Source organism: Cebus imitator, unplaced genomic scaffold, assembly GCF_001604975.1.
Source record: "Cebus imitator isolate Cc_AM_T3 unplaced genomic scaffold, Cebus_imitator-1.0 Scaffold183, whole genome shotgun sequence".
NCBI lineage: Eukaryota > Metazoa > Chordata > Mammalia > Primates > Cebidae > Cebus > Cebus imitator.
The window spans coordinates 3,202,288-3,214,635 of record NW_016107498.1 but is presented as its reverse complement, the minus strand read 5'-3'; the positions used below and the strand labels follow the sequence as shown (position 1 = coordinate 3,214,635).

At 47.6% G+C, this 12,348-nt stretch overlaps 1 protein-coding gene across 3 annotated transcripts in view; it reads right to left on the bottom strand.

Moving 5' to 3' along the window:
• Positions 1–3,078: 3,078 nt before the first annotated feature.
• Positions 3,079–12,348, bottom strand: part of IKBKB (inhibitor of nuclear factor kappa B kinase subunit beta) — a 63,030-nt gene continuing 53,760 nt past the window's right edge. For 2 of the 3 annotated variants that reach the window (XM_017545946.2, XM_037744757.1), the window contains exons 20-21: positions 9,457–9,584; positions 5,005–6,409 (exon numbers count right to left, since the gene is read on the bottom strand). In XM_017545946.2, coding sequence (XP_017401435.1) covers positions 6,178–6,409; positions 9,457–9,584 — 360 coding nt within the window. In that variant the 3' untranslated portion in view covers positions 5,005–6,177. Of the gene's footprint in view, positions 4,582–5,004; positions 6,410–9,456; positions 9,585–12,348 lie in introns of those variants that run through there. The other variant, XM_017545948.2, reaches the window with a different exon arrangement.

Below are 12,348 nucleotides of genomic sequence, written 5' to 3'. Positions count from 1 at the left end.
TCCCATCGGCCAGCGGATCTTGACTGTTCTGTCTCAGGAGTATGTGCTGAATTGGATGACCTTTCCCCCTCAGCTGCCACTGCCCTAGCTCAAGCTCCCATGACCTCCTGAACTATTGCCACAGCCTCTTCAGTGGGCTTTCTGCTTCTGCTCTTGTCCTCTTAGAGAACATTCCCCAAACAGGATGCATGATATTTTTAGGATATAATATCAAATATGTCCCTATTTGTTTATATACCTTTCCACTGCACTTAAGACAAAATCCAAGCTCCTGGCGGGGTGCAGTGGTTTGCACCTGTAATCCCAGCACTTTGGGAGGCTGAGGCAGGTGGATCACCTGAGGTCAGGAGTTCCAGACCAGCTTGGCCAATGTGGTGAAACCACATCTCTACTAAAAATACAAAAATTAGCCAGGCATGGTGATGGGCGCCTGTAATCCCAGCTACCCCAGAGGCTGAGGCAGGAGAATCACTTGAATTCTGGAGGCGGAGGTTGCAGTGAGCCGAAATTGCACCACTGCACTCCAGCCTGGGAGACAAGAGCCAGACTGCATCTCAACAACAACAACAACAAAATCATCCAAGCTCCTTTTCATGGCCCACAAGGCCTAGTGTGATCCATCTCCTGCCTGCTCTCTACTGCATTTCTTGACATGTTTCTCATTGCTTAGGACACACACACACTTGCCTATTTCATACTTACATGTGCCTGCCCAGTGTTGTCCCCTCATTGTATGGGTCTTTCCCTGGCTGCCTTCTTCTCATCATTCAGGTCCCAGCCTAGCAGTCACACCCTTGTCACATTCCTGAACCAGGCCCAGGTTTTTACCGTGTTTTTATTTCTTTCACAGCACTAAGAACGACTGGAAACTTTCACACGTGGCTTGCACATTATGCACTCCCTGCTCATTCCTCTTCCCACCAATGTGGAATGCCAGCTCCATGGGAGAAGTGACTTGATTTTTGTCTCCACATAGTAAGTACTCAATAAATATAGTTAATATCTTACAGTTTTGCTGAAGTGTCAAACATGGCCAGGTGCAGTGGCTCGCACCTGTAATCCAGCACTCTGGGAGGCAGAGGCAGAAGGATTGAGGCCAGGAGTTTGTTCAAGACCAGTCTGGGCAACATAGTGAGGCCCTATCTCTTTTACAAAAATAAGAGAAATGTACCAGGTGTGGTGGCAGGAAGAGGTGAAGCATGGGACTCTTGGATTCACATAGCCATCTCAGTAAAAGGAATAGAGATGGGATTGTTCTGGAAAATCTGTGGAGGACCCTCTTGTCTAATGGCATTGAACTCCATGACATACACTGGAGACCCACAAGGTTTTTGAGAATGTTACATCATCAGAAGCAGCTTAGCCTGGAAGGGACAGACAGTGAGAAATGAAAAAAGCCTGTTGAATTCCAAACTGCTATAGGCAGGACATGGACTGATAGAGCTACTGGGCTGCAAATATGTGCTACCCTTCAAGAAAAAGCAATAACTCCAAGAGCAGGGCCAGAAGCACAGAGGCAGAGGCCAGAGGAACATACAGAGATGATGGATGCAGAGACACAGGCCTATGAGGTACTGTGAGCATAGACTCAAGCCTATAGAGCCACCATGGGTACAGAGATGCCCACGGTTCTGCTGTGAGCAGACACAAAGGTCTGCAGAACTGCTGAAGGGCCAGTGGGCAGCACTTCCAGCTAGGGGATTATTTTCAGACATTGAATCCTAATGGACTTTTCTCTGCTGGATCAAAATTGCCTGGGAATGGTGACTTCTTTATCCCTTCCAGTTTTCCCTTTCAGAATGAGAACATCTATTATATGCTTATTACATCATTGTTTTACATAAATTTAGATAAATTCCAAAGTTATTTGGAAGCTGGTAACTTGTAGTTTCACAGTTCCACAGCCAGAACAATTTAATCCTAAAATGAATCATGCCCAGGGTCTCACCCACATTTAACTTAGATGATGAGATGCAGGACTTCTGAGCTGATATATTGATGTGATTTTGGTCTTAGTTCATGCTGAGTTGAGACTTTGGGAGATGTTGGATGGAAAAATTTATTTTTCATGACAAATAGGGATTATGGGGTGCCAGAGGGTGGACTGTAGTGGGCTGAATGGCAGCCCCCAAGAAGATATGTCCACATCATAATCCCCAGAGACTTTATTACCTCAAATGGCAAACTATGTGATTGTAGGAAGCATCTTGAGACAAAGTGCTTACCCTAGATTTTTTCCAACTGGTTCTAAATCCAATGACAAGTATTCTTGTAAGAGATACACAGCAGAGATGTGACAGAGAAAGCAATAGCAATATGACCGAGGGGCAGAGATGCAGAGTCACAAGTCAAGGATTGCCTGAAGCCACCAGAAGCTGGAGGCCACCAGGGACAGAACCTCCCCAGAGCCTTCAGAAGAGGTGTGGTCCTGCTCACATCTTTGACTTCTGGCCTCCAGAACTAGGAGAGAATCAGTTTCTGTCATGTACGCCACCCAAGTCGTGGTAACTGGTCAGAGCAGGTCTAGGAAACTAACGCAGGTAGAGAGAGCAGGCTTTGCTGGGGACTTTCTTATCTGTGCCCATTGGTCAGCTTTTCCAGCACTCAATCTTGAGACAAAAAGAAAAGCCAAGGAGTAACCACCAGAGTCCTTGCTCAGATCCCAAGGTCCAGGGACAGTCTTCTGTCTTATCTCTACCATTCAGAGTCTTGTATTTGTTTATATGACTAAGGAGTTTCGCTGCATTTAATGAGAGGAAAAAGTTTATCTATCTCATATTCCTGGAAGCAGACATCCTAACTCCTCCTAGATTTTCACTTTTTAAATCAATTACACTGTTCCAGCCATAGGTTTGTTTGTTTTTTTTTCCAATTTTTTTTCTTCCTTTCTTGTCCTGTAACTGAACAGCCATAAACTTTGTAATGACTGCTTTGGTTAGCATTTTCTTGGTCAAAATTCTTCTGTGGCTCAGTTGCCTAAAACATAAGCTAATATCCCTAGGCCCAACATCCATTCCCTCCCCAACCTGACCCCGTCCTCGCCTTTTGGGTGTTATTTCCCACTGTCATTTACCAGGGTTTCCAAAACCGTGCTTTATTAAACACTAGCTCCTTGGGATGTTGATACACATTTCACACACACAATCAGCAGAAGAAAATGTATTTATAGTCAAATGACATTGGTAAACGGTGAATTTATACAAAGTTAAGCCAGTTTCTTTATGATAAGGCCTTTCAGATGCTTTCCCAGTGCACAACGTGAATCTCCAAAGAGCAAGTGAAACAAGAACCGTTTGCTGAACTTACTTGACCACAGAATGCTTCATTCTATCTCCATGGAAACTACCCTGTGAAGTCTCCTACTACAACTTTCTTCTCCAACAAAACTCACCCGTTTGTGACCATCTGAACTCATTTTGTGCTTCTGCCTTTGTATAAAAGATAAGTTCTGTGAAAGGTTAAAGAAGCAGGGATATGGCACTATTAATGGTCCGGGCACTATACAAATTGATAACTTTTTCCATTATTTTCGTTCAGAAGCCCTAACCATAGATACTCTAACAGTGATTTATGGAACTCAATATGAGTGTTACATATTGGGTTACATGTAACAAAATATAGAAGCTATTTTTAAAATGAATCAATTTAATAATACTGCTAGATGCTGTGAGAGGCAGGGACCCCCTGGCCTGGCACTGCCACACACACATGCCTGAGCAGGAACGGAGGCGTGAGCATGGTGGTCAGCAGGCTGGTGGGCAGCAGATACCCTTTTTGTCCCTCCTTCGCCATGACAGTCACCCTCAGGTAATCTTTGGGACTTGGAAAAGGCAGCTGCTCTCCCATCCTGGCTACTGTGAGTCACTCTGTGGCTAAAAGGGCCACGGATGGAGAGCTTGGCACTCCCAACTTTGCTGAAAGGAGGACAGCCACCAAAGTCGTAAGTAAAAACACAATTTTAGCAGCAGTGAAATAAAAAAAGGAAGAGAGGATGGGGCCAGGCCACACCTATAATTAAACTGTCTGTTTAGGAAAAGCTGAATCCAGAAGAAACACAAGCTGTAAAGTGAGAGAGGACAGGGAGCAGGGCTGCTGGAGAGCAGGGGAGGACAGGCTGGCATCAAGCGCTGCTCCGACTCTGGCCGGAAAGATTTGAGTTGGACACTGTCCAGTCATGTGTGTGGCTAACTGGACTCTAGGCACTTTTCTCACAGCAGAGGAAGGAGCTGCCATGGCTGTACCCCTGAATGCTCGTGGGGCCGGCATCGTGCCTGGGCCTCTTCCATGGAGGACCTCCAGTGTGTAGACAAGGCACCGGCAGTGCCCTCGGAGGGCTGCGCCCTGGGTCCTGGGTGAAAGTCACAGCTGCTGGGGAATTGAGAGCTCCATCTGGATACCAGAGAATACTGGGACATCAGTGCAGCAGGAGCCATCACAGAGAGCTGTGGCCAGGCAGCCCCACATCATGGGGCCTGTTCCAGGCATCCCCATGTCAGGGGGTCGAGTCTTCCCAGATCATGAGGCCTGCTCCAGGCAGCTGTGCTCTTCTTCTTCTGTCTGTAACCAGCTCCAGTCTAGGGTCTGAAAGTCAACAGGCATGTTAAAAATACAACAGCCACCAATACATCTCAGGTTATTTTTCCTCTTCAGGAGGCAATCAGCACAATTTAGAAATATATTGAACCCGGCTGGAGGCTCACGCCTGTAATCCCAGCACTTTGGGAGGCTAAGGTGGGCAGATCATGAGGTCAGGAGTTCGAGACCAGTCTGGCCAACATCGTGAAACCCTGTTTCTACAAAAAACACAAAAACTAGCCGGGCATGGTGGCGAGCTCCTGTAATCCCAGCTACTCAGGAAGTTGAAGCAGGAGAATCACTTGAACCTGGGAAGTGGGGGTTGTAGTGAGCTTAGATCATGCCACTGCACTCTATCCTGAGCAACAGAGTGAGACTCGATCTCAAAAAACCCCCAAAAAACAAAAATAAAAAGAAACCTATTGAAACCCCTTTATTGGCTGGGTATGGTGGCTCATGCCTGTGGTCACAGCACTTTGGCAGGCTGAGGCCAGTGGATCGCTTGAGGCCAGGAGTTCAAGACCAGCCTGGGCAACACAGCAAGACCCAGGCTGCATAAAATAAAATAAAATAAATAAGTTAAATAAAAATTAAAAAGGTAAACCCTTTTATTTATAAGTCCTGTGACTACAGGCCACTCGAGCTAAGTTACACACTCAAACTGTACAGGATCTTTGCTTTGGATTGGCTCAGAGCCCTTGAGATTCCATTGACTGTGTGAACTGGAAAGGTAATGTCAGTACCACCGTGGCTCACAGCACTCACTCCTGTGCTCACTGTGGGTAGCTCATCTCAGCTATGGATTTCCAGCCTCACCACATGACTCGGCTGGATGAGACCTCCTCCTCCTCCCACAGACATGCAAGTAAGCAATGAACTGATCAAAACATATCCTGTGCCAGGAGGAGGAGAGCAGCACGAGATACAGAACGCCCACAGACTGGAGGCGGACATGTGACTACATCAGCAAAGGCTGCAATTCACAGTGGTATCCCCTGTAATTCTTCTAAAAGCTTAAAGTTCAGGGAAATTAGCAAGTGATTAGCAGGTAAAGGCCATGTAAAGATCTAAGCAAATGATGCAGGATTCTCTCAACAATGGAAGCTATGCCTTAATGTACACCTGTACCTGGGCTAGTTTTCTCATAACTAGCACTACACTACGCTCCAAGGCCACAGCTGGTTCCTGCTATACCACCAGACTCACTAGTAACTCCCATCCCTCTCCCCTGCCCAGCACTCAACACACAAATGCTCAGCAGTAGTATGGACGGTACAGGGGGGACAGGCTTCCGGGAACAATGCTACCTTCCTCCTCATCACTGGCATTATGTGCTGCAAGGATTAAATAAGATAATGCATATATGTACTTGTAAGCCTTCAGTAATTGTTAGCCATCACTATTATTATGAATAAAAAATGTGTACTAGAAAATCATAAATACACACTGAAAAAAAATCAGCTGGGTGTGGTGATACACACCTGTAGTCCCTGCTACTCAGGAGGCTAAGGCATGAGACTCACTTGTACCTGGGAGGCAGAGGGTGCAGTGAGCCAAGATCACGCCACTGCAAGCCAGCCTGGGTGACAGAGCAAGACCCCATCACAAACAAACAAGCAAGCAAACAAACAAACAAACAAACACTGAAGTTGAAGATAAAGCCAGATTGCTTTTCCATTTTCTTTCTCTTTTGCTATAGAAAGAAGGGACATGAAATTGCTGGGGGCTCACACAAGCTATTACCGTAAAACTCTGGTCTTGCTTCCTCACGGTGTCCTGTATGGCATTTTCTAGCAGAGTGCAGAGGTTCTGTGCTTCAGCCACCAGTTCTTCACTAAAGAAAATGATCAAATTATTAGAAAGTGGTCATTATTAGTGATGAGAGCTAACACTGCTGTTTTAAAATATGCGAAAGAGTTTTGATAATTTTGATAGTTTTTTTTTTTTTTGAGATGGAGTCTCACTCTGTCGCCCAGACTGGAGTGCAATGGCGTGATCTTGGCTCACTGCAACCTCCACCACCCAGGTTCAAGTGATTCTCCTGCCTCAGCCTCCAGAATAGATGGGATTACAGGTGTGTGACACCATACTTAGCTAATATTTTTTGCATTTTTAATAGAGACTGGGTTTCACCATGTTGACCAGGATGGTCTTGAACTTCTGACCTTGTGATTCACCCACCTCGGCCTCCCAAAGTGTTGAGATTACAGGCATGAGCCACTGCACCCGGCCTTTTTGATAATATTTTTTAAATGAAGTAACAATTACTTTGATCCTGAGTGTCTTAAAACACCAACCAATTGACTAATACTTTCATTCATCTTGCTATGCACTTTCCACACATAAGCATTACTGTCCAAAATGCAAAAAAAGCAAACAGATTTCAATGAAAAGTCAGAAGTAAAAAGCTCTTTCTGCTTTCTGACTTATTAGATAGCTGAATTTAATTCACAAACTGTCAAAATCTTAAGATATTCTTCAAATCACCTGTTTCCCAATTTTTGAAGTAGTCCAAAAAAAAAAAAAAAAAACAGGCCAAGCAATTGGGTTCCATAGTTCCTTGGAATCTGTTGAAAAGCAAGTTCTGGGATTTGATTTCCTTTAATCTATCTCTCCCCTTTTCTATAATAAGAAACACATTTCCTCTTAGGACTGGGCCACAGTGAGAAAGAACAGCATGCAATAAAACATCCACCTTTTTCTAACCTCAGCTACGCTGTGGGGAGACGAGAGACATCCTGTATACCTAGGTCCACCTTTCTAAAGCTTTGAGGATATCACTCAAGGGAATAAGCCACATAAGGGAAGACAGTGCCCCAGAACTTGTCTCACTCTGCAAAATGTGACAATCTGATGGCAGGAGCCATTTTTGCCAAGCCTCAGGGCCTCTAGGCTAAAGGCTCAGTGCCGGCCCAGAGGACAATGGAAGAGGCTCCTGGCCTAGCTGCTATCCTCCAGGAGCTCATAAGATGTTGGGGAAATAATTTTTATTTAATTAAAAAAAGGCTGGCGCAGTGGCTCATGCTTGTAATCCCAGCACTTTGGGAGTCTGAGGCAGGTGGATCACAAGGTCAAGAGATTGAGACCATCCTGGCCAACAAGGTGAAACCCCATCTCTACTAAAAAAAATACAAATATTTGCTGGGCTTGGTGGCATGCGCCTGTGGTCCCAGCTACTGAGGAGGCTGAGGTAGAAGAATCGCTTGAACCCAGGAGGCAGAGGTTGCAGTGAGCCAAGATTGCGCCACTGCACTCCAGCCTGATGACACAGCAAGGCTCTGTATGAAAAAACAAAACAAAACAAAACAAAAAACAAAAAAATCAGTCGGGCGTGGTGGCACAAACCGGTAGTCCCAGTTACTCAGGAGGCTGAGGCAGTAGAATTGCTTAAACCCAGGAGGTGAAGGTTGCAGTAAGCCAAAATTGCACCACGGCAGTCCAGCCTGGGTGACAGAGCGAGACTACGTCTCAAAAAAAAAAAAAAAAAAAAAGAGAGACAGGCTTGCCTCGAACTCCTGCGAACCTTCTTCCTCGGCCTCCCAAAGTGCTGGGATTACAAGCCTGTGCCACCATGCCCAGCAGAGAGAAAATTAAGAATCCAAGGTTACCTATGATTAAATACCAAAACAGGATGCAAACTCCCCAAGGACAAGATTCTTCAAAGCAGCTGTACTGAGATAATTTACATACTATAGAGCTCACCCATTTAAAGTGTACAGTTCAAAGGTTTTTGCATATTTACAGTTGTGCAACATGACCATATATAGTTTTAGAATGTTTTCATCATCCTCAGGAGAAACCTTGCATTATCAGACACTCCCATCCCCCTTCCCTGCCCCAGGCAATCATCAGTGTTTCCCGTGCCTAGAGATTAGCCTGCAGGATCCCATAGGGGGATCCCAGGGCCATAGGGCCCTGCACACAGAAGGTGTCAAACAAAACAAACCATGGGAAGAGATGAGCGTGGGAGCAGAGGTGGCATGCAGTATGCTGGAGAACTGGTGGAGGGCCTGCTAGACACAGACTGCTGGGCACCAACCCTGAGCTCCCAAACCAGGTCTCCAGCAGGACCTGAGAATTTGATGCTGTGCTGTTGGACCAGATGAGACCTGAAGAAAGCTCGGACCTGAGCATCTATAACGCAGCGGGAAGCTGTTATTCATGACTGACTAAGGAACATCTTGGTCAGAGTGGTATTTTGTGAAGACTAATTCAACCAGATAAGGCCTGGCACCAGAAAGGCAGGAGGCAGCAGGCAGAAAGCCCTGCCCCACACCCCCCTCCCTGGCCCCGCCACTGTGGTTCAGGCAAGAGGAGGGAGAGGATGGGAAGGTCAGAGGCACCAGGAGGAGGGTGGTGACTCAGTAACTCAAGGTGGTGGTGAGGTGATGGGGGACAGATGGCTCAGAGGAGAGGAAGTGGGCCTACCTGAAGGAATGTAGCTTCCCATGGATAAAAGGTAACAGCATGTACCTGACCAGCACTCCCAATGTTCTCATTAAGTAGTCATCCAAGGCCAGGCGTGGTGGCTCATGCCTGTAATCCAAGCACTTTGGAGGCCAAGGCGGGCGGATCACCTGAGGTCGGGAGTTCAAGACCAGCCTGACCAACATGGTGAAACTCCGTCTTTAAAAAAAAAAAAAAAAAAAAAAAAAAAAAAAGTAGTCATCCAAGCCTCGGAAAAAGAAACTAGTAAGTTTCGAGGGACCACGAGAGCAAAACTTGTATCACTTTAGTCCCCACAGGACCTAGCAGATGCAACAAACACCCAGAGAAGTGGTAAAATCATCGGACAGACAGTCACCAGTGAAGAATGCTTCCATCCCCAATCTCCTGACGTGCCCTTGATGGTCACACTTAGCACTCCTAAGGAGGACCTACCTCTTCTTGGCTGTCTCGGGTAAGCTGTCAGAGGTCGTGGAAGGCTGAGACATCAGCTGCCCAGGCTGGCTAAGTCGAGAGGCATTCATGCTATCCGGGCTTCCACTGACGGGACCACGGACCTTGCTCTAAGGGACAAAATCAAAAGAAATTAGGAGCCAAGTGATGAATCACACTTTGCATTCATGCCACAGTATTTTCTCAGGAGACAACTGGCTGCCAGATGCCAGAGCTATCCCTAGAGCCCACCAGCCAGCTCCCCCACCCTAGGGTCAGCTGGTGCTTTGCATCTGGCTTCAAAAATGTTTCTGCATCAAAAGGGGGATGTTTGAGGAAAGGATTCTAAATTTAGGAGACCAGAGTGCCTACATTTATTTGCAGGTTTTTTTTTTTTTTTAAACCAGCTTTATTCCTTTATTTATTTATTTATTGAGTCTCACTCTGTCGCCCAGGCTGGAGTGCAGTGGCATCATCTTGGCTCACTGCAACCTCCGCCTCCTGAGTTCAAGCGATTCTCCTGCCTCAGCCTCTTCTGTATTTTTAGTAGAGATAGTTTTTCACCATATTTGCCAGGTTGGTCTCGAACTCCTGATCTCAGGTGACCCACCAGCCTCAGCTTCCCAAAGTTCTGGGATTCGTGATCCACTGCGCCCGGCCCCTTAATGAACTTTTACAAGAAAACAACAGGAAAGTATTTTTACTCTTTTGCACACAAAAGACACACACAAAAAGGCTATGGGAGTTCCTGTGGCTCGCATCCTATATGACCTGGCTGAGAAGAAGCCAGGACTCCCTGACTCCCAGGGGGCTGCAGCCACTGTCCCTCCCAGCTTGAAGGATCAAGCATTGGCTCCCACTCCAGCTACCTGAGCCTCCTCAGCTCATAGCCCACGACCAGCCACCAACCTTCAGGTCACCCCTCTGCTGATCTCTGCCCCGCATGGTCCTCACCCCACCCGTGTGACCCCCCTGCCCTCCCACCCCACCCCACCCCACCCCACCCCCAGCACTCACTGTGGCCTGCAGTCCTTCATCCTTTCACGTGTCCCTCAGGCCATGGAACTCTCCTGGCTCCACATCCTCCTCTCCAGCAAAACCTCAAGGCCCACACATCAAGGAGCCATGCAAGTGCCCAAGCCTTCCGTTCCTTGTCCTCCTGCTGACTGTGCCCGGTGAGAGGCCCAGCATTGGCCTCCTGTGCTTCTGCCCTGGACCACAAGTGCAACAGGGGACGGTGCCTGCGCTTCCTGGCTCCCTCCCAGCCAGGCCCTGTCCCGGCTCCTGCCCCGTCCTGTCCTGTGCTGCAGAGGGGCGGCTCAACTCCAACCCAGAGAGCAGCCCTTCTCAGTGCTGAGGTTGGCCAGGGGCTCAGATCCTCCAGCTGCCTGGAGAGAGAGATCCAAATCCCAGATGTGATCACATCCCCACACTCAAGTTCCTTTAATATCGAGGGAAAAGACAGATCCTGCCATGTGTCCTGTGTGCTCTGAAAATGAACATGGGCTGGGTGCTGTGGCTCACGCCTCTAATCTCAGCACTTTGGGAGGCCAGGGCGGGCAGACCTCTTGAGGGCAGGAGTTTGAGACCATCCTGGCCAATGTGGTAAAACCCCATCTCCACTAAAAATACAAAAATTATCTGGGTGTGGTGGCATGAGCCTAGAGTCCTAGCTATTTGGGAGGCTGAGACAGGAGAATCCCTTGAACCCAGGAGGTGGAGGTTGCAGTGAAATGAGATTGTGCAGCTGCACTCCACCTGGGAGACGGAGTGAGACTTTGTCTCAAAAAAGGAAGAAAACATTATACAAAAATTAGCTGCGCGTGGTGGCGGGCACCTGTAATCCAGCTGAGGCAGGAGCACCACTTGAACCCAGGAGGCGGAGGTTGCAGTGAGCTGAGATCGTGCCACTGCACTCCAGTGTGCGTTACAAAACAAAGCATGGCCTGCATAAGCTTGCCCTTGCCTTCTTCAGCAGCTTCATCCTCCATCGCAGACTCCCCACACACACCAGCCTGTCCCCACTTGGAACACACTGATTCCCCAGGCTCTCTGCCTTTGATAAAGTGACATCTCTGTCCTGGAACGTCCTCACTCTTTAGCTGGACAGCTCCTTATGAACTTTCTTATTGCTCCCTCTCTTCTAAGAAAAGCTGGAGCTCCCCCTGTGCATGGAAACTGCAGCTCATGCCTCCTGAAGCTGCTTCCCAGCCCTTCCCACCCTGAGCAGCTCTCGCTTATGCCCGTCTGTGCCCAAAGGATTAGGCCCTCCTGGGAACAGGTGCCATGCCTTCTCCCCGGTGTGTCTTGCTGGGCATACAGTCAGCATTTAATAAATGCTCAATGGATGTAAAGGACACATCAGGTATCATGTGTGAATACCTGCACCTCCCTCTCCTCTTCAGATCCACTCTGTCATTATCCTGCTTTCTCCTTTTCCTCTCTTCTTACAGGAAGATATGTCACTCACGCTCCCAAGGCATGCCCAGAGCTCTGGCATGTGACCCCAGTCCCTCTGTTCTCTGCACTGTGTCATGCCCTCCGCCTTTGACAATGAGACTCTCTTAGGGTGCCACCTCCTGCTTCCACCATGAGCAACCATCTCCCTCTTTCCTTCCCTTTGCTCTTTTTTTAAAAAATTTTATTTCTTTATCCTCATTATAGAAACTGACCCTTTGCTCTTAAAGGCAACGGATGCCTAAGTCACTCTTCCATCCATGTCACCTTCTCTGCAGCCTTTCACAATGGGGCTCCCACTCCCAGCAGCTCTGGCTCCCATGACACGGCCAGGCCTGGCTCTTCTCCCACCTCAGTTCTTGGCTGTTTTGTTTCACATTTTCCCCCCATTGACATTCCATGGACTCACAGCTCTGTTAAGATGGTGTGCACAGAAAG